Source organism: Vipera berus (assembly GCF_964194415.1).
Source record: "Vipera berus genome assembly, chromosome: 1".
NCBI lineage: Eukaryota > Metazoa > Chordata > Lepidosauria > Squamata > Viperidae > Vipera > Vipera berus.
Genome location: NC_138202.1, coordinates 16,653,385 through 16,680,636, shown reverse-complemented (window position 1 = coordinate 16,680,636; position 27,252 = coordinate 16,653,385). Strand labels below are relative to the sequence as shown.

The window sequence follows — 27,252 nt, the reverse complement described above, 5'->3', positions numbered from 1 at the left end:
TTGTGGAAGAAATGGGAAAATAAAATTGAATGTTAAAAAAAAAGAAAAAAAAGAAAAAGAAAAATAGGGGTCAGTAGACCTAAAGATCTAATATTCATCTTTAAGTGAATATTGGACAGCTGAAGCAATAGTTATTAAATGTCCGTTGGTAACGGCAAACCACCTGTATTTTGTGGTGTTTAAGAACTTTCCCTAAGATGTCTGGATATAGAAGACTTGATGAAATTTACCTTTCAGCAAGTGCCAGGCAAAAAACCTTGTGGATGCTACCCTTATTCACCTTGCAAATGTGGGATTCCCAGAATGTTTAAAAGACCATAAGCCAGGTTACTGAAGAATCTCTCTGAACTCTGGCTAGGTCTGAAGGAATTGACTAGCTGGAGGCACACTTACAATAACACTTTGTAGGCACAATACAGCAAAGTCACTACTCTGGAAAGCAGAACACAGAATGATAAGGTTGGAAGGGACCTTGGAGGTCTTCTAGTCCAACCTCCTGCTCAAGCACCCTATACCATTCTGGACAAATGGCTGCCCAGTCCCTTCTTAAAAACCTCCAGTGATGGAGCACCCGCCACTTCTGGAGGTAGGCTATTCCACTGATTGATGAGAGCTTGGGAGATCAAACCAAATTCTCAGGGCCATTGAGAGTTACTGTTCGTTTAATCTCCCAGGAGTGTAGTCTTCCAAATGCTTCCAGAGAAGACCTTTTGAGTTAAACTTCAAGGATACTAATGATTTATCTTTTAAACAATTCTTATGCCAATTACAAGTAGCTAACAAAAAGGCAGGAAAGTACTGTGCCTTGAAACTTACTGCATATAGGGGGGGGAAAACTAATTATGACAACTGGAAGAACATTGTTTTGCCCTCTCAGTCTCCTCATTCTGAGGAAACACAGAGGGATACAGATAATTCAGAGGAAGGAGCAGATAGAGAGGTTTCCCTCCTCTTCAAATTATGAGAATTTGATAAACTGCTGGCAGCAGGGCAGATGAAAAGGAACTTCACACAGCATCTCACTTATGGAATTCACAATGTAAGAAAGGCTGTGAGATGACTTTAGTATTCATGGAGACCTTCTGAGGAGTATTAATAGAACGCTCCACCTCTACTGACAACTGCCCCAGTACTAAAGAGCTGAAATGTAGTATATTCCAGATGTTAACATCAGCTAGGATACTAAGGCTTACTGGAAGGCTGTGTCCTACACTTTGCTACAAAAACTGAAGCAAGGGGATACCAACCCAATTCCTTACATTGGCCAGAGCCTGAATAGCTGTAGAGTTCGCTTCACCATTCCTGCCATAGAGCTAAGCTCCTACCGAAACAGTGAGGTGAGATTCATACCTTTTCTTAGTCGGGCTTAATTTAGCCAGGATTTCCTAAATAAACCATGATATGGCTTCAAACAAAATCCTATCTAAAAGCCACACATGCTGGCTTAGTGCAGTTTAAATGGGATCGCTCAGGAAGTTTTCAATCTCACTGCTCCAAGTGTCGTGATTTTAATGATCAACTCCTTCCCAAGATTTTAAAAAGAGGACTTGCCTCGCCCCGTGCCACCGATGCCACGTCCTTTCTGCTGCTTCTGTTGCTGCATCCCGCCACGGCCACGGCCTTTGGAGACCACTTCTTCTTTCACCATGTCAATGATCTCATCAGGAATACGCAGGTATTTGATGGTGCTGCCACGGATGTAACATTCAGGCATCCTCCAGAATTTGTCTCCATCCTTTCCAAGAAAATACACGAGGAAGAAGGATGAAGCCTCAGACTGCTGTTACTCTCAGCAGCCTGGATTTTGGATTACCGTATATTAAAAGCAGGACATCGAGATTCAGTTTGTTTCCATATAGCATCAACCTTGTGAACTCTCTCGTTTCCTTCTTCCGCTATGTATTCAAAAAGGACAGTGATTTTATACACTTTCTTTTGAGAGCAGGCAGCAAAATTTCATTTTTATTGTGGGCCAGTATGCTCACAGTAAAAAAATGACAATAAAGGTTAATTTATCTTATCTATTTTATCTTAGATTTATTTATTCCTTATCATTTTACAGAACAACAGTCTGATTAAAAATCAGGATCCTGGAAAGATAGACCCAATTTTTAAAAAAATCTTCAAAAAATAATATTCAGTATGTCAGACGTATGTCAAAAGTTATTTTTAATCATATTAAAAATGGCTTAAAGCACCTATAAAAGTTATTTTAAGAGTTTAATAGGGAGAATTTTCGCTGCCTTCCCATTGTTTGTGACCCATTAATACTATTTTTCTCTTCCTGAATCAAATATTGTTTTTCCCTCTCAAATTTCTCTCTGTTAAGAAGCAAAATGTTTTTATTTCCTAAAAGGCTGTCAAGGCCCAACCAATTTGGTATCTGGAGAAAGAAGTCAGGCTGACAGCACCATCTGGTGGGCAACTAGCAAATATAAAATATTTAGAAACAGACGTCAGATCACCAAGATTGAGTTTAGAAAGTAGTAATTTTTGCTTAATGACCTTTCAAAGTTAACATGGCACTGAAAAAAATTGATTACAACTGGGCCACACAACTGTTGCACTGCCTCTGTGGTCACATGATCAAAATTTGGGCCTTGGCAACTGGCATTTATGATGTTTCCAGTGTCCTGGTGGTACCTGATTGCATTTGTGATTTTCTCAGCCAGCTTTCTCACAAGCAAAATTGATGGGGAAAGTCAGGTTTGATTCATTTAATGACCATGGTGATTTACTTAACTGCAGCAACACAGGTCAAAGTACAAGCAATTCCTAAAGCCTATATAAATGTTTTCTACACGATCGTTCTTCTGATTTCATTTCTGTCCTCCTACTTTGTCAAAACTGGCAGCCATCGTCCACAGCAGAAAAGCAGAGCAGCTGCCCTTACCCTCGATGTGCAAATAACTTCTCGAAGATTGATGTTCATCCAGTTATCACAGCTAACCAAGTGACCATTGTAAGTTTCACCATTTTTGAGTTCCACCAGCTGAAAAGGCAAAACAGGCAATATAATAAGATCAACGGAGAGTACAGTAGTGTAATTCCATTAAGAAATAGTAGTTCATTCTCATAAAACAAAAACCTGTTTTTCTTCCTTGCCCATTGCTATTTCCTCCATACATACATACAACATATCCAATAAGCTATTGCCTTTCAGAGTTAGGCACCACAGTTATTCGATGAAAATATTTAACAAGTAAGTACTGGAGCACATAACACCAGACATATCACTAGAAGGCAAAAAAATCACAAAACTGCATCTCACTTATTTTGGCCATGTCATCCAGGGGAATTTACTGAAGAAAGCATTTAGGCGTGGAATAGTTAGCGGTAAAAGGAAACCAGGCTGCCAAAGAACATGGACACTACCCAAGCTGACACCAGCCAGAGCATAGAGAAACTCAAGTAGTGCAAGACTGGAAGATGGGGAGAGACCTGGCCGACAGATTCGCCAAGAGTCAAGACACGACTGATTGGATAATACTATCGTCATAATCATTTAACATGTACAAATCTTACCTAAGTTTAAAAGAATACTGTTATCAAAAAACTTTTGCACACTATTTCAAATTCTATTTGTCTGCCAGCCCCACCCACCCCATAACTGGGGAGGATTCCAATTAATTTTTCTCTTGACAAATGCATTTTTTTCACCCAGTGAATTCAGTTTCATAGGAGCATTTAATTAGAGGGGTGACTTCAGAACCACTTTTTTGAATGTTCCAGTCCTGAGACAAAATAGGCCACATGAACCAAGGGTGTATTTTTTTCAAAAGGCAGCTGGATTTTGTTTTTCCTTGAAGACATATTTCACTTCTCATCCAAGAAGCTTCTTCAGTTCCTCATCCAAAGAAGCTTCTTTGGGAACTTTTCTTCAGGAAACATTTAGGCCGTGTGTACTGTAACTTTGAGTGGTTTGACTGTTTCACCCTACTGCAATTGGATTTTTAAATAGTAATTTTTCAGCCTAGCTCTTGTCGTTACTTCAGAGTGGATGGGAACATCTGGAAGTTGGAATGCTGGCACAAAATAGCATCGGGCCCAGTGAATATCCATGTATACATAGAACTGTGCATCTCATTTAGTGGTTGTTAAAAGTTTGTTAACTCCAGGGCTTTTCTTTCATAGAACGCTCAGAACGGCGTTCCGGCACCTTTTTTTGCCAAAAAAAAAAAAAAAAAAAAAAGCTCCCTCTATTGGCTTTCCTAAGCCTACTGCAGGGCTAGGCAATCTTGGCTCTTTTTTATGACTCATGGACTTCAACTCCCAGAAATCCTGAGCCAGCCATGATGAGGGAAAAGGGAGAAATTTCCAAACTGAGCCATGCTGGCTCAGGAATTCTGGGAGTTGAAGTCCATGAGTCATAAAAGAGCCAAGGTTGCCTACCCCTGCACTAGAGGAGGACATTAAAATTATTTACAGGGTTACTTCTTTAGGAACTAAACTTTTAGAATCTAAAGCAGCTAATTCAAAAAAAGCCAACAGGAAAGAACCTCAGATTTTTCATCTGCTTCTGTCTTTTGGAAGGTAAAATTAGATAACAAAATAATCTATTTCCTATGTTAACATCTCTGCAATGATGATTACATAAAGGTAACAGGAAAGAAATGAGAAACATTTTTCTCAATGTAATATGTCTAATTTATGTTTATGTTTATTGGACTTATATACTGCCCTTCTCCCGTAGGACTCAGGGCGGTTCACAAGGAATTTAAAATAATAATACAAATTACAAAAGTTAAGAACAATTAAAATAATTAAATTTAGTCCTTGAATAAAATAACCCCTGTTAAACTCCAATTAAAACCCAATTAAAATAAAGTTACAATTAAAATTCTCAGTCCTGGCCGGAAAGCTCAAAAAGCCAGGTCTTCAGGTCCCGGCGGAATGAACGAAGGTCAGGGGCAGTCCTGAGCTCTACGGGCAGCTGGTTCCAAAGGGCAGGCGCACACACAGAAAAGGCCCTCCCCCTGGGTGTTACCCGACGGCAATCTTTTGCCAGCGGTACCCTGAGAAGGCCCTCCCTGTGGGAGCGCACAGGACGAAGGGAGCTTGATGCCGGCAGCAGGTGTTCCCTCAAATATAATTCATTTAATTTAGCTGATGCTAGAAAGGCTAAAATAATTTCTGGTGGTATTATCTGTACATTAAAATTTTGTTTAGTCACAATCTTTCACTTTTCACATTCTGGAAAAGCAGTGGTCATGTATTCTAGCAAAAGATGTTACATATGTGCATAAGTGAAGTCAGTAGCATATGTCTTTTTAAAAATATCAAACATGCAAAAAAAACAAAAATAAGTCCAAAATATCTGTATTACATCCAGAAATGCCAACTTTCCAACCAATATTTCTCATCCATAACTATGGCACCCTAAGGATACCTGCATACATGCAAATGCTTCTCTGGGATCAGTAACGCAGCAGGGATTGCTTTTTTCTTCCAGTAACATATAGCTAAAACCAGTTTATTGCATTTGGCAATTGTACTAAAAAAATCTCATTGTCAACCAATATAATTCATTTAATTTGAAATCAAGTGAAAAATTGATTTAAATTATTTTATTAAAACAAATTAATGGCAATTCTTTTATAAGAAGTTACCTCAAACAAAATGAGTTTGACATGCCTGCTCTAGATGGTTGAATGCTCCAAAATAAATTCTGGATCAGGCCTGTACATGCAGCCTGCCAAGCACCCTTGGACAGAGCACAGACTTTTTTTTTAAAGTAATAAAATCACCACCACTGCCCTAAAAGTCATGTTGCCTAATGTCTCCATGGCTTACCATGACCACGAGCTCCAACACTGTAGATGCTCCTCTAGTCACCAAATCATTGATTAGCCCACCAGCATTCCTTTGCAGACCATAAAGATTTTTAATTTATCAGTGTGGCCCTTTCCCTTCTACAAGTTGCACAGACCTCTTCTAGATTTTCCTCTTGCCTTTCCGAGTTAACTCCTTGGTTTGTCATTGAGCAAGAATTGACTTTATAGGGAAGCATATTATCATTTGATGTATATTTAACATATGTTCTACCTTTATTTACCAATTATATAATATTTGTATGCAATCTACATGGCGAGGTTTGGGGCAACTTACAATAGAATTTTTTTTAAATCATAAGATTAAAACATAAAAGCAGGGCTTTTTTTCTCATTGAACGCTCTGAATGGCGTTCCGGCACCTTTTTTTTTTGCACACACACACAAAAAAGCTTTTGCAAAAGCTATGCTACTCCCTCCCTCCCACAAGCTATGCTACTCGAAAGCCAGTAGGAATTGCTGCTGAGAGCGCTAAAAGACCCGGGCAGCAAACGTTGCATCGGCAAGTTGTCTGCAGCGAAGGTGAGTTGGCAGGAAGTTTGCATCCCTCCCTGCTGCCCAACTACACCATCTCAACTAGGTAAGTAAGAGAGGACAAGGAGTGGGAGGTGGGTTCTGCGGAGTCCATGTGCACTCCTTCCTTGTGCTCACTCGTGTGAGCCAGGCTGGTGGCTTACCCAGTGCTGGACCTGCGCCACCGTCGCCTCGCCCTGCACGCCTAGGTGGCCGCACTGCATCGCCTGGCCCACCACGCCTCCGCCCCGCACAGCCCCGCCATATAGAGCGGGCCCTGCTGCTCCCACTGCACCAGCTGCACCAGCTCCGGCCCCAGGGGACAGCCCACCAACAACCCTCATGCCCGTGACCACAGCAGCGCCCCCCCCCCCCCCGCCCACCAAGATGAGAATTCCGGCACCTTTTTTTTTTTTTAGGAAAAAAGCCCTGGTTAACTCTTTTGAATTTCCAATATTTCTGCATAAAACATAATGCGTTCTCCATACTTCCTAAAACCAAAGAGAACCCAATTAAACAAATGAGTCCAAAACACGACACTTGTCCATTTATTTATTGAGGAAAATAATCCAAAGCTACATATCGAAAATTCAAAAAGGTTCACAAACTTTTAAGCACCACAGTAGATTAATGCACAACAACTATGATAAGGTTGGTTGGGTTTGATGAACCTGAGAGATGCTTTCACTGATTTGTGTACTCTGTGCATGCTTTTGTATCTCATCAGCAATTATATATTTTTTAACTCTCTATCTGTAAGCAAAAGTAGCAGTGAGGACGAATATAGGGGTTTTATTTGGCTGTGCCTGGTAGGAATTATATTGGCTGCAAGAAAGCTTTCAGTTGCAATTCAAGGTGCTGTGCATCACCTTTAAAGACTTGCATACCTCCAAAGCTGCATCTAGCCATCAGACAGACGACTTGCTGGGGGACTCAACACTAAAGGAATGCTATCTTGCGGGACTCTGGGCTTGAGCTTACTCAGTGACAGCTTTCCTCCTTTGGGAAAACTACTCCCAAATTCCACACCATCTCCTCTTTACTCTGTTTTCTGGCATCATTAAACATATGGCTCTTCAAAAAGGCACTAGGACAGTGATGGCGAACCTTTTAGAGACCGAGTGCCTAAACTGCAACCCAAAACCCACTTATGTATCATCTGGTGCCAGATGGGCGTGGCCCAGTAGGTGGGCGTGGCTGCGGTGGTAAGGGCAGCCTGGGTGGGACTAAAAAGTTCAATCAATCAATTCCAACTTTGTGAGATCTTTTTTTTCCCCAAGAGAAGTTGAAATTGATTGACTGAACTTTTTTTTTTTTGCACACAGCAGCGGAGGCTTAAAGTGAACAAGTTTTATAAAACCCAGCTGAAGGCCTAGGACTGGGGCAATGGTGCGTGTGCCCACAGAGAGGGTTCTGCGTGCCACCTGTGGCACGCATGCCATACGTTCGCCACCACGGCACTAGGAGATGAGTAAAATCATGTTCCACTTGAATATCTGTGCATCAGACAGACTTTATTATAATTAAGATCAGTTATAATAAATATACACCACTTAAATTAGCGTACTACATGCTATCACACTATTAAGCACTCTTTATTATTTGAAAACTTTCCACCTATGGGCCACTAAGTGAGCAAGTTTGATATTCAGAAAATTAACAGCTACAATGTATATTATATCATTAAAAGTATTTTCAATTTAACATTTTCAGATCACTTCTCTGGTTTTTGTTATTAATTTTGGAAGCTTTGCTCTCATCTTTGATAAGATTAAAAAAGTTGTATTATTGGATCATCTACACGTTACATATCTTTATAACTTAAATTCCCCAGCATAATATTTTGTAATACAACATATAAAGCATTGTTTAAAATCAATGCAGAGTGCTTACATTTAAAAAGTATTTTACATAAATTCATTGCTTTCCATATTTTTTTTAAATTCCATTTATATCCCGCCCTTCTCCAAAGACTCAGGGCGGCTTACAAGCTTAGCAGTATATTTATATTATTGAAAATCTTTACAGGCCAATAGATATGGAAGTATAATGTACAATAATTAATACAATTTATTCCTTTGAAAAAAATCAAAGCACTGTTACCAAATTTCCATTTAGACACTAACTGGAACAACAGCTTTGCTAAGCATTAAATACTTGCAGGTTAATCTCTGATCCTAGCATAAGATATACAAAGACGGAAGCCACAAAAAGCATCAAGAATTAAAGGAAATACAGGTAGTCCTCGACTTAACAAAAGTTCATTTAGTAACCGTTCAAACTTACAATGGCACTGAAAAAAGTGATTTATGACTTTTTTTCACACTTATGACCATTGCAGCATCCCCATGATCATGTGATTAAAATTCAGATGCTTGGCAACTGACTCGTATTTATGACGGTTGCAGTGTCCCGGGGTGATGTGATCCCCTTTTGTGACCTTTCAACAAGCAAAGTCAATGGGGAAGCCATGTTCACTTAACAGTCATGTTACTAACTTAACCACTGCAGTGATTCAACTTGACAAGTGGCAAGAGAGGTTGTAAAATGGGGCAAAACTCACTAAAATGTCTTGTTTAGCAACAGAAATGATGGACTCAATTGTGGTCATAAGTCAAAGACTAATTGTATTTTGGAACTTCCAAAAAGCTTTCTTTACAAATAAAAGACATACTTTTACCCTAATAACCATGTCCGATAACTTACCATTGGGTGGTTCTGTGCTGTTTTCAGCAAGGACAGTGGAAGCTGTAAATAGAAAGTTCAATAGCTTGAGAAACATACCCAGAATATAAATAAGCTGCCAAAGCAATTTCATCTTGTAGTTTTTTTACAATATTTGCTGTCACTCTTGTCAGGACACTGCCTCACACTGTGAAGTGCTCCTCCTGCTCCTAACACAAGTAGAAACGGCATGCTTCATTCCCTCCCAATTTCAAGCTCCTAACATAAAAATTCATCTGGATCAAAAACCATCTTCCTATTGTAGACTATTCCCATTATGGTTCCCCAAAGCATCTCCAACAACAGTATCAACAAAACAGAAAGGTAATTCCCTTGTTTTATTGTGTTCAGCAGCAGCACATAGTTTTCAAATGGACTAGATCTGAAGATCAAGGCTTTCATGGCCAGCAGCCACTGACAAATAAATTCTTAAGAGTTGAATTGAGGTATTTTAAGATGGAAATAAGTTTCAACCAAGTTCTCAGCTCTAACGTTTATGAAGAAAAGATTCTTTCACCACTTCCCTTTAAGCAGCTAGACTAAAGTTTTCCATAAACCAACAGATCGTGCCTTTCATTGCAAAATACCATTAGTCATAATGGTATTAATCCAATAATCATTTTTATATTTTGAAAAGTAGGTCAACAGTCTCAATTTCTAAAACCAAATTGGAAGAAGTCAAATTAAGAACAATGGACAGACCAAAATTGTATTTAATCCCACATCATAAACAGACGACTAGCCTTACAACCACCAACATCCTTCTTGCTTAGGCTAAGGCAGGATATATTTCCAGGAAAATCGTTCCATTATTTCACAGTAAACCCTAAAACAATCAAAAGTAATGTTCGCAGGTTCTCTAAAGACCTAACAAGGAATAACACTTATTTGAGATGCTTTAAACCTATCTCTAAAGACATTCTCCCGCTGAAGGCTTTTATAACAATAAAAAGCAGCACAATAAAAACAAACAGCTATAGACCAAAATAAACTTGAGAGAATTAGCTACAGTTTAATAACATTTTCTTTTCCTGGTTCATGTAGAAACTGCTCTCTCACAAAACAAGCTAGCCCCTAATACTTTACCCTACTTCAGTTCCACAATCCTAAAGGCTCAAATTACATAACTCGTGCTACTACTGAGTTTTACTCACGAGCGAAACAGCATAGCCACAAAGGGACAGTCCTAAATTCACGCCTCAGGGCGAGCCTCATTAAAGGCAATGCAAAATTATTTTAAAATGTATGTGCTGAAACAAGGAGCCCTAATTATTCTTAAGTAACAATGAGTCTAATTCTTATTCTTAAACAGAAATAACATTTTCTCCGTTAGCTCCTTTCCCCCATTCGCGTCTCACCATCCTTCTCTCTGCGATGCCACAGTAACGTCCACCTCCACTTCCGTCTGCCGCACTTCCGCCCGCCTTAAGCCAAGGCTTCGCTCTATAGCCAATCAGCATATAGTGCCGGACATCCAATTAGAAGCTTCCGTCGAGGTTCTTGAAATTCAGTCCTAAAGGAGACGTACAGTATTTGATCACTACTGTAGCGTAAGGCTCGCGGGGGGGGGGGGGAGGAGGAGGATAATACCCACAATGCAACGGAGGCCATAACTACAAACTTGTTTCCCTCTGACCGAGGAATGATCTGCGCTTGCGCACAAGGGCTTATCCCATACATATGCAAGATAACTTTTTTTGTGGAGAGTTTCTGTGTTTTCTTTTGCCTGTATTAAAAAAGAAAGCTTATTTAATTTTAAATAAAACTAGTTTCTGTAGTAGTATATAAATAATAATGTGCATATAAAATATTTTGATGTAATTCTATACATTATAGGATTTATAGCATTATTTTGTAAGAATCGAATAGGTCAATACTTCTGAGCTTTGTAACCTATGACAAGGGAAAATAATTGCAGGTTTGCTATGATGTCATTCAACATAAATAGTCTAGCATTATAAAATATAGCAATTCAGCAGAAATGATGTATACAATATTGAAAACTAAAATTGAGAGAATTTATCCCAAAAGGAAGCTATAACAACAATGATGCATTGTGCTGCTTTGGATCAGAGATCTAGCATTTTATGTTGGTTGATGTCTTCGTAATCGAACTTTATCTCTTAATATGCGGTGGCTCAGTGGGTTAGGACGCTGAGCTTGTCGATCAGATGGTCGGCAGTTTGGCGGGTCGAATCCCGAGTGCCGCGTAACAGAGTGAGCGCCTGTTACTTGTCCCAGCTTCTGCCAACCTAGCAGTTCGAAAGCACGTAAAAAATGCAAGTGGAAAAATAGGGACCACTACGGTGGGAAGGTAACAGTGTTCCATGCGCCTCTGGCGTCTAGTCATGCCGGCCACATGACCACGGAGACGTCCTTGGACAAGTGCTGGCTCTTCGGCTTTGAAACGGAGATGAGCACTGGCCCCTAGAGTCGGAAACGACTAGCACGCATGTGCGGGGGAACCTTTACCTTTACCTTTACCTTACGTGCATATAATTCTCATCATTAATGCTCTTTATGATATTCTCCATGTATGCATCAAACCCCCTGTTTAAAGACTGTTGGATTATCCAGTCTAATGCCATGAAAAGAAGAATGTCAGACTCCAAAAAATGTAATGGAAAAGTATATATTAGATTTATATATATTTAGACAGTTGTAAAAGCCAGATTGTATCTGCCTTCAGTGTGGAAGGGACTGCCACTCTCGAATTGGCCTTTTTATCCACACCAGATGCTGCTTTAGGACCTCTTTCCAGAGCACGATACCATAGTCTCTCGAGACTGAAGGATGCCAATGATGATGCAAAAGCCAGTCAACTTTGGTTTATTCATAGAATCATAGAAATGAAAAGGGTGACTCAGGGTAACCCTCAATTCATTGCAGGAATCCAAAGGGAAGAATCCTTGACAGATGGCTGTTCAGCTGTTGCTTGAAAAAAGAATTAGTGAAGAGACTTTAGTGAAACACTCTTTGTCTTGGTAACTGATTCTCCTCTCAACTACATTATAGGTTTTTTTTTTTGCTATATAGTAACATTCAACCAAGAGCCATTTTGGTGTAAAATGGTTAAAGCACAAGCACAAGGGCACACACATGGCTGGCTGAGGAATTCTGGGAATTGAAGTCCACAAGTCATAAAAGGGCCATGTTTAAGACCCCTGCACTAGACAATGTTTTTTTCAACCTTGGTAACTTTTAAGATGTGTGGGCTTCAACTCCCAGAATTTCTCAGTCAGCATGTTGATTTGAGGAATTCTGGGAGTTGAAGTCCCTACACCTTAAAGTTGCCAAGGTTGAATAACATTGCTGTAGATTCACTTTAAGCAGAAAGCCATTTGTAAATTTGGGGCCAGTCACTCTCAGAAAAAAAAAGCAATAGCAAACCAAACATATTGCCAAAGTTAGTTACCAAGGCTAGTCCAAGCAGTCAACAGGAGTCAAAACTAACTCAAAGACACGGACATAACCCATTCCATTGAAAGGCGCTTTCATGTAAATTTAAGAGCACTTTTTTCTGTGTAACACCAGAGTACAATTATATCCCCTCTCAGTCAACTTCAAAAAACTAAAAGCCAATCATACACATGGCTTACTGTTTTGTGTGAGCTGAATCTCAGTGTCTGGTAGTAACTTACTTCACAATGGGTAGCTTAAAATGTTAAAAACAGGTATTTTAATAAAGAAAACAAGTTCTGTAGCTCTGTTTAGAAATTGCAGATCTTTACAAACCTGAATTAAGACATATGAGGATGTTTGCAAAAAGTTGTATTATCTTTACTTGACAAGAACAAGGAATACAGTATGATAAATATTCTGTATGTTGCAATGTAAGAAGACCTGGATCCTAGTGCACTTTCACTTGCTCTGGGTGAAAGGGCCCCATTGGTTTATCTCAGCATAATCTATTAGGCAGGTTTGTTCTTCTAAGAGGGATTGTTAAGTATACCTTACTGTCTTGAGCTCCTAAATTAAAGTTTGGAAATAAACACATTTTACACTCAGCACAAACACCTGAGAAGATCTTTGCCAGAGGTAAAGGGTACATACTGTAAAAGATTAAACATCTGGCAGTTTTTCCTGGAAAAAATAGTCAAGGAGGTCAATGGTATCTGGTAATTGTTTGCTTTAAAATCTTTTTCAGACCATACACTAATAGTAACAGGAATGCAACCTTTGTTCTTGCTATGATATTGGCTGGGTTTCATTACATAGTTTAGCTGACTCAGCTGCTTATTTCAAGTACTGTAGCTAAGATAAAGTACAGACAACTGTGATAAACTTTGATTTCTCCTAGGTTAGCTGAGTAATACAGCATATACTTTGTGTGCAAAAGGTCTACATACAGTATACATAAGTAAAGGTCCCCCACACATGCTAGTCGTTTCTGACTCTAGGGGCCGGTGCTCATCTCCGTTTCAAAGCTGAAGAGCCAGCGCTTGTCTGAGGACGTCTCTATGGTCATGTGGCCGCCATGACTAGACGCCAAAGGCACACGGAACGCTGTTACCTTCCCACCGTAGTGGTCCCTATTTTTCTACTTGCATTTTTTACGTGCTTTCAAACTGCTAGGTTGGCAGAAGCTGGGAGTAACAGGCGCTCATTGTTACGCGGCACTCGGGATTCGACCCGCCAAACTGCCGACCTTCTGATCGACAAGCTCAGCGTCCTAACCCACTGAGCCACCATGTCCCATGCACTACCTAATAGATCTTGACAACCAAGAACAATATGCTATTCAGCTGGATTTTTGAAGCCTAGATCTGATAATCCTGGGTAAGGCATTTCCATATAATTATTTTGTCAAGGCATCTTTGAAAGAAATGAAGCATAGAATGATAATAGCAACAATACCACTACAGAAATAAAAAATGGTATTAGACCAAAGGTTAATAGGATTAATGGGAAAGAACTACAACTCCCAGGGGACTTTGGTATGGAAGTCATGGCCATTAATCAGTGCAGTTTAGCATGGACGATGTGCTGATGGAGCAGAACCTCTGCTGTCCTTCTGTACTGAAGGAGATTGGGAAAGAACGAGCTTTGTGACTGCACTATTAAAAAGCAAAGATAAATATGGTGTGCCGCTCTAGCCTTGCAAACATTCTTCCTCTATTGTTTTTTTTCCCCCTGCGCCGTGCCTCCGCCTCTTTCTGCTGCGAGTAGGTGGGGCTTGGGTGTGGTCACGCGATCTCCTCCAATGGGCGGGGTCTAGGCCCTGAGTGGGGCGGGATTGCTGCTCACTCCTCCAGTCAGTCGCCTTAAGTTGGTCGGGTAGAAGAGAGCGAGGGAAGCAAAGCAATGGAGAAGAGCCGGCGGCCCGTAGTGGTGACTGGTAAGGGCGGAGGGAGAGGACAACAGGAAGAGGGGGGGCTGAGTGGAGTGGGACCATTCCAAAGGGGGAGGGAAGAGGAAGGTTTGAGGGTTGAGCTTCGTCTTCCCCCCCGCATTAAGTAACCCCCCAAAATAGTTCCTCTTTTCTTTTGGTCCCAGCACGAACATTAAAGCCTGACATTCCTTTTGCTGGTTAGGGGAGATGTATAATGTAAAATAAGCCCCATCGAGTAATTTGTTCCTCTTCCTTCAATAAAGTTTCTCTTTTAAGCATATAACAGAGTGGGTCGTCCTGTGGGTTTTTTTTAAAAAAAACAAAAACTCCACGTGAAGTATGTCTTTTCCCTTTGCCTCCTGAATGTTGCGTTCTCCAGAGTATTGATATTCTGGATCAACTGGATGGAGTAATGCAATCCTCTTTAAAAACGGTCTGTTTGATTTATCTGTGAGTGTACTCAACCCATGACTTGCTCCCCGTGTTCCTCTCAGTGTCTGTCTCTCCCGTAAATCTTTTATTCTCTTTAAATTTTCCTTAGCCTTGCTAACTCGCCTCTTGTAATAATGCCCCCATAGGCTGTTGCCAACTAGTGGGAAGCTTTTTGTCATGTTTGTTTATACTTATTCATAATGCTTCATCTTTCTACAGAAACTTGAGTTTATCAGAAATGAGGGTTTGGGGGTGGATGAGCAAGGAGGCTCCTTAGCAGTGGTTGGTGAAGGGAGAGGAGGAGGAGTAGAAGCAATTCTCTCTGTGTAGGATACACATAGATATGTGTGAGGATCTTTCGGTGAGTCTCACTGCACAACCTCGGGTGTGACTTGTTTAGCAGTAGGTTAGGGGTTATTCTGATATAGAAAGTGTGGTGTTGCCACCATTCCAAGGTGGTGCTACTTGTTAGTAATATGGTAGATATTGGGTTTTTTTCCACTTTCCCCATTTTAAGGGGGAAACATTTGATTGTCCTCCTGGGAAAAGTGCCATGAAATGTGAAGTATAGTGCTCCCCGTGAGGACATTTGTCTGTGGGATCTGCATAGAGGTTGTGTGTGAGAGCTTTTTTTCCCCCTCCCCTTCTACCCCTCCCTGCTGTTGGGTACCTTCCTTCTGTTTCCAAAAGACAGTCTGATGGCAGCTGGTAAATCTGAAGTCATTCAAGAGGTCTTGAAGTCACATTCCCCCCTCCCCCGCCTGTGTGATGATTCCCTCCTGGTCCTGAGCTCCTAAATCAGTGTAGTCCCACTAAACCACACCCTGGTTATAGTAGAATTGCTTTCAAAGGAAAAGTAACTGCTTGAAGCTCCCTCAGCCCTGCAGTGGTTATTTGAAACAGCAAGTTGGGCTGGAGAGGAGGGGCAACATGAAGTTGCGGGAAGGAGAGGCCCATCTCTGAAAGGCTTGCGTGCGGGGCACAAAAGGGGGTTGCTGTTAGTGGTGAGGCTGCATGAGAACAGTCTTTTGAGGGGGGGGGCGCGGTGGACTGATGGACGCAGCTCCACCTGCCTTGCCCCATCAGTGGCTGGAGTTGTGGCAGTAGGGAGGCGCCCTTGGGATTTACTGTTAAGGCCTTAATTGGAGCTGAAAGAGTCCAGTGAACTCTTGGCAAGGGTGCAGGCAATGATGTCCCCTTGCAGAGACTGAAATGGGAGGTTTCTGGCAAGCTGCAGTTCATGCTCTGTGGCATGAAGTATCCACACACCTGTGGAATATAGGATACAAAACAGCTTTTTTTCAGACCCATATTTCAGACCTGTGTCAGGATAAAATCTTCAAATAGTCTGACGGGTACCTATGTGATTGGCATGCTCCGATGCACCAACTCATGCCAAGTGCCCTGAATAACATGTGCGTGTCCGTGTAGCTCCTTTCAGGATCAAGATAATCCCATAAAAATCTGGCAGCAGGGAGCAGCTGGTTTCCTGCTAATTAGCCTTGGCTGCTTCTAGTGAGAGGGTGCCCAAAGGGATTCCAAAATACTCTATTGAATTCTTATCTGATAGCAACAACCTTGGTTAAGCAAGAAAGAAGGGAGCACAAAGGAGCCTTCTGCCTGGGGGTGGGGGTGGAGCAAGGGGGGGTGCTTCTCTTCATTTCTTGGTGCCTTGGCTATGTAGCCGGCACCTGTAGAGTGTTCAGTTCCCTGGAATTACACTTAGCTTTTACAACTATATTTTCAAAAAGAGTATTGATTTTTACAGAATTAAAAACTTTGGTTTTAAACAGATGTACCTAGTATCTCTGGTGAGTACAATCAGGCACAGAAACCTTGGTGAAAACCTTTTTTTCTTCCTGACAACAAAGAATATGGAGAACTATATATAGTGGGCATGCTGGCAAAATACTGCCTTTTGGAGAATGTCTGAGGGATTGGCATATGTTGACAGATGTGACTGGGTCAAATAATAAGTCTGACTGAGTTCACATGTTGCGCTAAATGGAATTAGTTTAACCATGCTATAATCAATGAGCCACAATAGGTTTAATTTACACCACATGTTGAGTCATAAATAGTGCTTTACAAAACGCAGCACTGAGTTCACACAACACAGCCAAAATGATTCAAACCACATTGCAGTATAGTATGTGCAGCCCTTCTACTCTAAATAAGTCTTTTGTCTTGTAATCTAATCTTAGAAATCTTCTTTTTAATACTTTGGTATCTCTTTACTCTAAAATGATACAGTCCAGATCGATTGCTTCTGGAATTATACATGGTAGTTTCCATATATCATTGGGACATGAAGGACTTCCTAATTTTTTTGTGTTTATGTATAACAGTTTATAATGATACAAACAACTATTTGGAAATAAGGCTTTGTGTCTTGCTTGAATACTTATACCTGTTCGGCTATGATGGATAAAAATGCTGCTGTAGGCAATCAAGAGTCTTTTGTGGTAATGTTAGGAAAAGCTTTTTTTTTAATATTTAAGCATTTTTGAATGCTGTGTATTATTTTCCAGTAAGCTATTTTTTCCTTGATTCTTCCACCTGCTGCTCTAGGAGCAATGGGGCAGCCATTCAAGCATAATACAGGTAATCCTCAACTTACAACCACAATTGCTACCAAAATTACTGTTGCTAAGCAAGGCATTTAAGTGAATTGTGTCCCATTTTACAACCTTTTGTCACAGTTGATAAAGTGGATCGCTGCAATTGTTCAGTAAATCTGGCTTCCCCCTTGACTCTGCTTGTCAGAAGCTGCCTGGGAAGATGACAAATGGCCATCACATGACTCTGGGTCAGTGGTATCTGTCATAAATACCTGCCAGTTGCCAAGCCCCAGAATTTTGATCCCATGACCATGGGGATGCAACAACAGTCGTAAGTTTGAAAACTGATCCTAAGTCACTTTTTTCAGTGCGGTGTAACTTCGAACAGTGGCAAAACGAATGGTTGTAAGTTGAGGACTACCTGATTGGGGAAAAAAAGTGACATCTCACCTGTCTCGAACATTTTTACCTTTACTTGGGGTAGAACATCTACAAATACCAGTTATGGCTTGCTAGTTAACAAACTTATTCATTAAAAAAAAGCATGCCATTCTTCATTTGAGTTTCAGATACTGTATATTCTTTTGGAAATCTGCTTTTCCCAGAAAGTGCTTAGTGTTTAAAACCAGATACGGAAGACTTCACACCAAATAGATTTAAGGAAAGATTTTGTTTTCTTTGACAAACTGCTGAGCAACCAATTCTCTGGGAAATGAGAAATAGTGAATATAGAAGTGCACCCTAGAGATATAAACTGAGTTTATATGCGGTGTTTACTAACCATTGTTTATTGAATTAGCTAAAACATAAGCCCTGTCTTATAAACTATGATGACAAACAAAATTATGGCTTACAGCAATAGAAACCTTATCACCCTGTGCCTCAGTTTTACATAGTTTGAAAAGCTTTGAAGCAGAAATAGACTGACCTCTTGTAAATGCTGTCAATCTCGGGCTGGGAGTGTGTTTAATCTTATTATATTTATATTTTATTTATTAAATTTATATGTCACCCATCTCACTGTCCAAGGCGGAAGAACAGTGGGGAGACCAAAGCAAGAAATATGGGAAGGCAACAAATGTAAGCAAGAAAATTCACCCATGATACATGTGCAGTGCTTTGGAGTAAAATCCCATGGAGATTAGTGTATTTACTTCTGAGTAAGCATAGGAGTGTGCAGAATGGGAACTGATCTAGCACAATATAAAGATACATTTATGCTGATGTGAAAAGTTATTTTGAGGACAATACATTCCTTTTAATTTCCTATTGCTCTTCCTCCTGAAGATGTACAATATAAAGAAGTACAATATAAAACAGAGCTGTATACTTGATTTTAAAGAACCACAATGTTGTTTTTTTAAGTAATGGACTCTTCAGATGGTGGAAGAAGTAAAAACTAGTTTGGATCTTTGGGGGAAAACATGTAATAAACATTCAAAAATATTTTTTTATTCCATATCAGGCGACTCTGAACCATGATGTGCTGCATAAGGCGCTGTTTGAGATCACAGCAAACTGTTGATTTAATTACGGAGAATATTGTAGTTCAATATATACTGTCTGTGTAGTAGATCTCCTTTTTTAAAAATTAGAGAGAAATTACTTTGTTCTCCTTGCTATGTAAAGTCCTAACCCACTTAAAAGTGTCAAGCCTTGATGCTTAGGCCTTTAGTATATATATTTCCTTATTTGCAGAAATTCCCAAGATAGTTAGACCTATGCGTCTTTTCTTAAGTTTCATTGAACAAAGTATCCATTATTTTCTAAGTACAGCAAGCGTGCCCGGGATCACACTTGGGTGTGAGTGAGTAGGTTTATAAGGAGAGCACAGATCATGTAAATTTGGTCGTCTGGCTAAATTGATTAATCAGGAGAAGACATCTGCCTGTAAAATTAATTGGGCTAATAAATAAGCCTCTCTCTGTGTATGTGCACGTGTGTAATTTGAATTCCATCACATTATTGGCAAATCTCTGTTGCTGGTTCTAACTAACTTGCTATCAATCACATTTTGAACAGTCAGAGTAACGGAGAAAAGATCTATTTTTCCCCCCAAACTTTTAAAATGGGTATTTTTAGAGGAAGTCATGGGTTCAAGGAACCCTATGCATGTCCCACCTAGTTCACCTATCATTGTAAGCTGTGATTTGCTTAATTATAATAAAATTCAATTGTGTGTGTGAATTTAGTGACCACGTTCGTATAAGATAAGCCAAACGAAAATTAAAAATCCCTTGCACTAGTATAGTCGGTGAACTCAAACAGTGAGAATTTCAGGTGGTGACAAAGATGCAGGAAACTACGGTAATCTTCAAATCCTTACAGAAAGTTCATTAGGTGCCTTTACCTTTTTTAATCTCTTTTAAAGGGTAGTTGAGAAGTAGGAAGAGAGAAGCAGTCCTGGTGAGAGAAAGAACTACATGAGCTATGATAATCATTTGCTATATATATATATATATATATATATATATATATATATATATATATATATATATATATATATATATATATATATATATATATATATATATATATATATATATATATATATATATATATATAAAATTGATCTTCATGACCTATAAATTGACCATTTTGACTGCTAAAAAAACAAAATGCCATGATTTAAAAAAAGAATTTTTTTTATGATTTCAGGGTTCGGTCCATTTGGGGAGTATTCTGTCAATGCCAGCTGGATCGCAGTTCAGGTAAAAGACATATTTTCAAATGCTTCAGTCACAATAGCATTACTTTTTAATAACCATTTCTCCAAAAAAAACAAAACAAAACCCAAAAGTGATTTAAGTTGGATTCCAAGGAAGTGATCCTTCTTGACTTTTTGTTTTTTAAAACATAAAGCTAGCCTTAAAGTCAAATTTGATTAGTGGTGGCTGGATCCCTTCAGTTTTAATGACAGAGTTATTGTAGTGCTTTGTCCTTGCCTCCTTCTGGCCTGTCATCTTGACTTCACTGTTTGGAGTTTGTCAGGAACTTACTGACTTCTCTAGAGAGTAATACTGTAATGATTTCTAGGCAAAAGAGGAATGTTTTCTGTTCTGTGTAATGATTATCTGCATAAATGAAGATTCTTATCAGAAGTTAAGATTCTTTCAGTTAAATAATCCTAACCGAATTATTAACTAAAACTCATCGGCTACAACACTTTAATGAGCCAGTGATTCCAAAGGGTTAAATCAGCATTTCCTGTTTAGATCGTATTTGTTGATAGCATTTTGGAAAAGGCACACCACCATGTGAGTATGAAGGAATGTCTCTGCTAAGTTAGGGTCAGTCCTGTGTTGTTTAAAACCCCTGAAATAATTAACAAAGGGCAAAGAAATAACCACTGACATCCATTCAGCTGGGAAATGTTTTATATCCAATTTTTGTACATTTTCCTTTTAAATGTTTACTGTTCCAATTTCAAAAGGTCTAGGAAAACGGGAATGACTTTGCCACGTGAGGTGAGACTGAATAAAGGCCACGATGAAGAAAATTACTAGGATTGTGCACTTTTTGCAAAATAATTTGGAAGTCTTCTGGCCCTTGGAAGAGTGTATCTTTTTTTTGGGCTGTTTGTGAAAGCAGCCCAACTTTTTTAAGGTTTCCATGTGAGCATGAAAAAAGTGGGGCTGCATTAATGAACGGCAAGAGACACACTCTTTCAGTAAGTTCCAAAATGCTTCTTCCAAATCATTTTCAGAGTAAGCAAAGCATGAAAATTACTAGCAGACAGACTGCTGTCGGCTGTGAGATTTGTAGGGTAACAATGATCAAGAAAGGTCTTTGGCTTTCTCCTCCTCATGTTTTTCACAGGGGGAACTAAGTTGTGGAACTCAATACCGGTAGTACAGGATGAGACCACTGACTTAACAACCCACCAGTGTGGGGAGCCTTAACACTTTAATCTGTGAATGACTGTTCACCACAGGAATAATACCTATCCTTGATTCAGCGGTGTCCACCTGATGTCAAAAATAAATCAAGACAGCAGCCACAGTGGTGCAATTGAAGTTCCACCTTTTTTTTTCCTGTGCAATGTGTATAAACCAATAAACTTAGTTTAGTCTAAACTTAATGGAACTTCCTTAGAAACATTGGGTTGGAAGGACCCATATAAAAGCCTTCCGAATAAATGACTTTTCGGCTTGAATATATCCAGGGAAGAGTTTATCTATTAGATCTCTGGGTAGTTGATTTAATTGTCAGACTGCCTATACCAGGGGTAGGCAACCTCGGCTCTTTTATGACTCGTGGACTTCAACTCCCAGAATTCCTGAGCCAGCATGGCTGGCTCAGGAATTCTGGGAGTTGAAGTCCACGAGTCATAAAAGAGCCGAGGTTGCCTACCCCTGGCCTATACTGTAGGGATTTTTTTTTAAACCAATACTGAAATGGAATCGGCCTCGCTGTGTCTTAAATTCATGATTCTGGGTCCTGCACTCTGGACCGATAGCAACTGTATTGGACTTCTTCTCTTTTTGGGTGCCTGAAGAATCCAGGTAGATTAGGGGCAGATTACCTGCTTTGGGGACCCAAAAGTGCTTTTTCAAAAGGCAACTGGACTTTTGTTTTTTCCGTGAAGACGTTTCGCTTCTCACCCAAGAAGCTTCTTCTTCGATAAGAACTGAAACATCTTCAAGAAAAGAAAAAAAAAAGTCCAGTTGCCTTTTGAAAAAGTACTTTTGGGACAACCATGACCTGGATGACTGAGAATCTCCATAGGCATTCTGCTTTGGGGAACGTAGCAAGGCAGAACTGTGGTCATCATCCCCTGCTTTTTGGGCTTCCAAGAAGCATCTGCCTTTTTTAAAAAAAAATCCCTGTTGTTTACCCTTTCATCTTCCACCCCTTGTAAACCCTTCCCTTAGCATGCTGTCATCATTAAAGCAGTTTTTGTGGTGATGTCCCCCCCTCCCTAGTATTTACTTGCGAAAAAAATGATAGCGGAATGTTTGCAGAGGCTAAGGAGTAGGCAAAGATGAATGAATGTTCTTTCGAATCAGTGAAGATGAAACTGACCAACTCCAGGCATGAATAGGAGGTCGTCTTTGTCTCTTGTTACACAACTGTGTAACATCCACCTCTGTGAGACACCTGTTGATTGTAGTGAAGTTGATTTGTGCTCCTGATTGTGTGTGTGGTGGGGATGTGGAGGGGGGTAAGGCTCAAAGTTCTTCTGCTGGCTACTCAGCTGGCTACATTTGATCATCTGGCACAGCCAGCCGTTAACAGCTGGTAAGAGTTTTTCTGTAAGGTTGACAGTGCCATTGATGTGAAACCGAATGATGTTATATGGTCAGGGTTACAAGGATCTGTTGAGCAAGCAGCTTCCCCCAGAGGTTGCGCTGCGGGAAGGCTGGGGTACATCAGCGTGACTTTGATTGAACAGCAGCTTAACAATTTGGGGTGGGTGGAGGAACACAGTTTTGCAATGCCCTATCATTGAAAATTCTGCCTGAGCTCAGTGACCACATCCATGCCCTTCAATTAAAGAACAGCCCAGTAAACAGAATGCTAATATCGGAGCTGTGAAGTACAGGTAGTCCTCAGCTTACGACCCCAGTTGACCCCACAATTTATGTTGTTAAGTGAGAAATTTATTAAGTGAGCTTTGTACCATTTTACGACTTTTCCCACCATATCTGTCAAGTTGGATCACTGCAGTTCTTAAATTAGTAACACGGCCGTTAAAGGGAATCTGGTTTCCCCGTTGATTTTGCTTGTCAGAAGGTTGCAAAAAGGGATCCTGTGACCCCGGGGCACTGCAATGGTCATAAGTATGAGCCCGTTGTCAAGTATCTGAATGTAAATCATGGTGTTATCAGGATGCTGCAACGGTCATAAGTGTGAAAAATTGTCATAAGTCACTTTTTTCAGTGCAGCTGTAACTTCTAACGGTCACATAATGAACTATTGTAAGTTGAGGACTATCTGTACTTTGAAGGTACCATAGATACGTGCTGTCTTAATTGTTTAGGCATCTAACGTCCTGGAAATACATATATAGTCTAGAACAGGGGTCCTCAAACCTGGCCACTTTAAGACTTGTAGACTTCAGCTCCCAGAATTCGCCAGCCAGGTCCACAAGTCTTAAAGTGGCCAAGTTTGAGGACCCCTGATTTATTCTAGAAGATATCTGTTAATGCTGCCAGTCTAAGCCATGCATGAATACTTACTGTAGCCCGATGCTGACCTTACCTTGAAGTTAACCAACTCAGGGTTTCTCTAGCTAAGATCCCATTACAAGATTTCACATGCAGTGTTGGTGCTCCAACACTAGACGTTTTTATGGTAAGAGATTGGACAGCCATTAGTCTGAAATGATACAGGGTTTCCGGGGGTTGGACTAGAAGACCTCCAAGGTCCCTTCCAATTCTGTTGTTCTGTTGTTTTAATATTGCCTAGTTCCTTTCTGGAAATGTCCTCTGTTGTCCCTCTTTCCCAACACACATTTATTTCCTGGTGAATTCTGAGCGTCTTTCAAATTTACAACCACATCAAGTTGCCTCTGTTCCAAGCTCTATTTTAAAGTTTAAGGTATTTTTCCTGAACCCCCTGCATCTCCTCCCCCTCCAATTTTTTTTTATCATCCTGCTTTACTTTTTCTTTTCTATCCTGGGTGTAAATCCTGTTCTCTTCTTTCCCAGACTTGGTCTTTAAGAGGGGCTTTTGTGCCATGCATTTGCTCCTGAAATTCTTTGCCAACGTACGTTATTATTATTGCAATCCCTCAACTTTCCATGATCCTGCCATTAAACAATATGTATGTGTCTATATAGGTGAGTGTGTGTGTATATATCCCTCAACCAAAAGATGAAACATTCAACTATCTCACTTGTGTTCGGTGGAGCCAGTTTTGCTTTCCTGTCCTTCTAGCTTCTAAGATTCTCAGGAGGCATTAATCATTCAATCCAGTTTCTGCAAATATACCGTAGCAGTAAGAGTAGGACTTTATACTACGCAGCAGAGATCTCCCAGGATCAGCCTTCTGTGCTCGGTGCTGTCCATAAGAATTAGAAATTTGTGTAGTTAGTCTATGAGCTTTTTCCTTTCTGTTTTTTTAGCTTGATATGGCATTATATTGTGCAACTGTGAAGCTAAATGTGATCCTCCTTGAAAAGAACGTTTCAGCCTGGCTCATTGGGTGACCTAAGGAATACGGCATCTTTTCTCCTGGTTGCCAGTTCCCTCCCCCTTCTGAGTTTGGAGCTCTGGGAATACTCTCCTCAAATGCTTTTAAATTAAACCCCCCAACTTTAATCAATTGCTGCCAACTAATGGCAAGCCAGATGTCTGGCTTGCAGCTGTCTATGTTTGTGTGTCTCCTTGGTTGTTTTTTTTAAAAAAACAGTTGCCTTTGATACAGACCCACTGTCTCCAGGGTGGAGGTGAGCCTCAGTTGAGATAATCCTGGCTACCAAGCATGCATTTGTGGTAGAGAAGAGTGTCTTATTTAATAATGTACTTGGTGAGCTGTCACTGGGCCCACAACTTTGGGTGCCAAATTAGATGCCTTTTCTGTTATTGTACAGTGCAAATGTGTGCTAAGTTGATTTTAATTGTGTAAATTAAGTCAATAAATCTTTGTTTTCATATCCAGGGTTTTTTTGGTTTTTTTTGTATGTGTGTAGTCACACAGCCCTGTTCTACGTATATTTCCTTGGAAAGTAATTTTTCAGGATTCAGTGGGGCTTGCTATGAAGTGTATGTAAGATTGTTGCCTTAGTTAATTGTAGGGGATTTTTAAAGTGATCTGAATAGATTTAAAATTTGCCCAAACTTGCATAAGCATGCTGGTAATATAAATGTTATTTTTGAAGCTATTACTTAATTACTTAAGATGACATATTTTTCCCCAGCAGGCATTTTTGTTGAAGAGTTCAGTAATCCCCCCCCCCTTGACTAATCTGTGGGATGTGTAATCAAATACTTCCTTTTAAAATGATTTTACTGTATGTGCATTTGTAAATGGTGCGTCGCCCTGAAAATTTTGATAATAAAGTACATCAGAAGCATCCAAAGGAATCAGATCCAACTGTATGAACTGAAGGCAGGGGCTCACACAATTCTTGTGTGCTATATCTTGAAGGGCACAGAGTAGTAGAGTTAGGGAAGGTGCAGAAGATGAGCAATCAAACCAGGTAGTTGATGTATGGAAGGACAAGCTAGTGTGCATGAAGATTTTCAGTTAAAAAAAAAGTGACAGCTGAGATTCTAATGTGGATAATAGTGTTGCACAAAGAATAGATGCCATGCAAAGTTAATTGAGTAATCATGGTCCTCCCAAAGGCATCTCCCTTCTTCTGTTGGCTGCTGGAATTGGGTATGTCTAGTTTAATGAAGAGAAGGACGGGTGACATGATAGCAGCGTTCCAATATCTCAATATCTGCCACAAACAGGAGGGACTCAAGCTATTTTCCAAAGCGCCTGAAGGCAGGACAAGAAGCAACGGATGGAAACTAGTCAAGGAGAGAAGCAACCTAGAACTAAGGAGAAGTTGCCTGACAGTGAGAACAATTAACCAGTGGAACAACCTGCCTCCAGAAGCTGTGAATGCTCCAACACTGGAAGTTTTTAAGAAGAGACTGGACAGCCATTTGTCTGAAATGGTATAGGGTTTCCTGCCTGAGCAGGGGGGTTGGACTAGATGACCTCCAAGGTCCCTCCCAACTTTACTATTATGATTATGATTAACTTCCTATGTTTTTGCCCAGAATTGGGGAACACAGTATGTGCATAGTGTGTTGCTATTGCTGGCTGGGCCTCCACCCTCTCATCTTCATTCCTGCCTGCTTGAGAGTAGGAAGAATGCTGAAAACCTCTTCCCATTTGTATTTCTTCAATGTTTTTGGGAGACTTTATATTTTAAAACAACTAATTAATTGAGACCTTCCTTCATCCTTCCATCCCCTCCCCTTACTGATTTGTGGCTGCAGTTCAGTGCACATTTTCCTGGAAGTCAAGGTTACATACCTCTGAGTAAACTTGCGGAAGGTTTGTTGGGTTTCCTTGAGTTTCTGCTCAATTTAAAGAGAATCTTTGGCTTGCTTTTTTCTTTCTTTCTTTTTTCTTTCTTTCTTTTTTTTTTTTTTAAAAACCCCTCTCCCCTCCCAGCCTGCAGTTTCCCCTGAGCATGTTTGTGTGCAACAAACTGCACACAATTCTGTCCCCAGCCTGAAGAGGCCCAGACAAAAGAAAAGGGAACAGCCTGCCTTTGAACGCATGCAACTGAAGCATTGTGCCTGTGGCAGACAAGACTTCATGGAGCTGAGTGGACACAAAGACCTGTGTCTGAGTTTCTGAGTTCCAGACAGTGTGATCTGCATTTTAATAGACAAAAAAATCAATTAAACAATCTTTGTAAATCCTCCCTGGTTTGAGGGAGGCTAAGCGGACTCCTGGTTTATTGCGTCTTGGGCATTATCCTGCATCCTAAAGCTATAAAGGAAGAAGGGGGGAGAAAAGAAAGAAACCCCTTTCCCCCAATTCCTTTCTCTTATTGGAGGATTTCTTTGCCGTTGAATGCATGTCCTGGACTGTCCGACTTGAAAATGCTCAAGGGGACATGGAGCGGGGGGGGGGGGGGGAAGGGGGTTGGTTGGTGGAAAACCATGGCTTAATCTTCAAAAAAGCCAAATACAAATATTAAGCAAAGTTATTTTCATTTGGCTTAAAATATAGAGAGCTTTGAGTCAGAAGGTGATCTGCTGCTAAGAAACAAAAACCCATTTGTGTGCCTGTCCGCACACCTGCACACACACACAGATGCTGAATGAAATACCAAGAAGTTGAAGGGTAAAGAAGAGACACCAGCATTTCTATCATGGAATAAATGGTATATTTGGATGGATA

At 40.2% G+C, this 27,252-nt stretch overlaps 2 protein-coding genes across 3 annotated transcripts in view; one reads left to right on the top strand and one right to left on the bottom strand.

Annotated features, from left to right (window-relative positions):
* Positions 1 to 10,483, bottom strand: part of LSM4 (LSM4 homolog, U6 small nuclear RNA and mRNA degradation associated) — a 31,136-nt gene extending 20,653 nt beyond the window's left edge. Inside the window, exons 1-4 of the mRNA XM_081312946.1 lie at positions 10,427 to 10,483; positions 9,051 to 9,092; positions 2,894 to 2,992; positions 1,552 to 1,735 (exon numbers count right to left, since the gene is read on the bottom strand). Of these exons, the coding sequence (XP_081169072.1) occupies positions 1,552 to 1,735; positions 2,894 to 2,992; positions 9,051 to 9,092; positions 10,427 to 10,429 (328 nt within the window). The 5' untranslated portion in view covers positions 10,430 to 10,483. The remainder of the gene's footprint in view (positions 1 to 1,551; positions 1,736 to 2,893; positions 2,993 to 9,050; positions 9,093 to 10,426) is intronic.
* Positions 10,484 to 14,348: 3,865 nt separating this feature from the next.
* The window catches only part of PGPEP1 (pyroglutamyl-peptidase I), a 37,338-nt gene continuing 24,434 nt past the window's right edge, over positions 14,349 to 27,252 (top strand). Inside the window, exons 1-3 of one of the 2 annotated variants that reach the window (XM_081314722.1) lie at positions 14,352 to 14,406; positions 18,423 to 18,473; positions 20,052 to 20,104. In XM_081314722.1, coding sequence (XP_081170848.1) covers positions 14,373 to 14,406; positions 18,423 to 18,473; positions 20,052 to 20,104 — 138 coding nt within the window. In that variant the 5' untranslated portion in view covers positions 14,352 to 14,372. Of the gene's footprint in view, positions 14,407 to 18,422; positions 18,474 to 20,051; positions 20,105 to 27,252 lie in introns of both variants that reach the window. The other variant, XM_081314723.1, reaches the window with a different exon arrangement.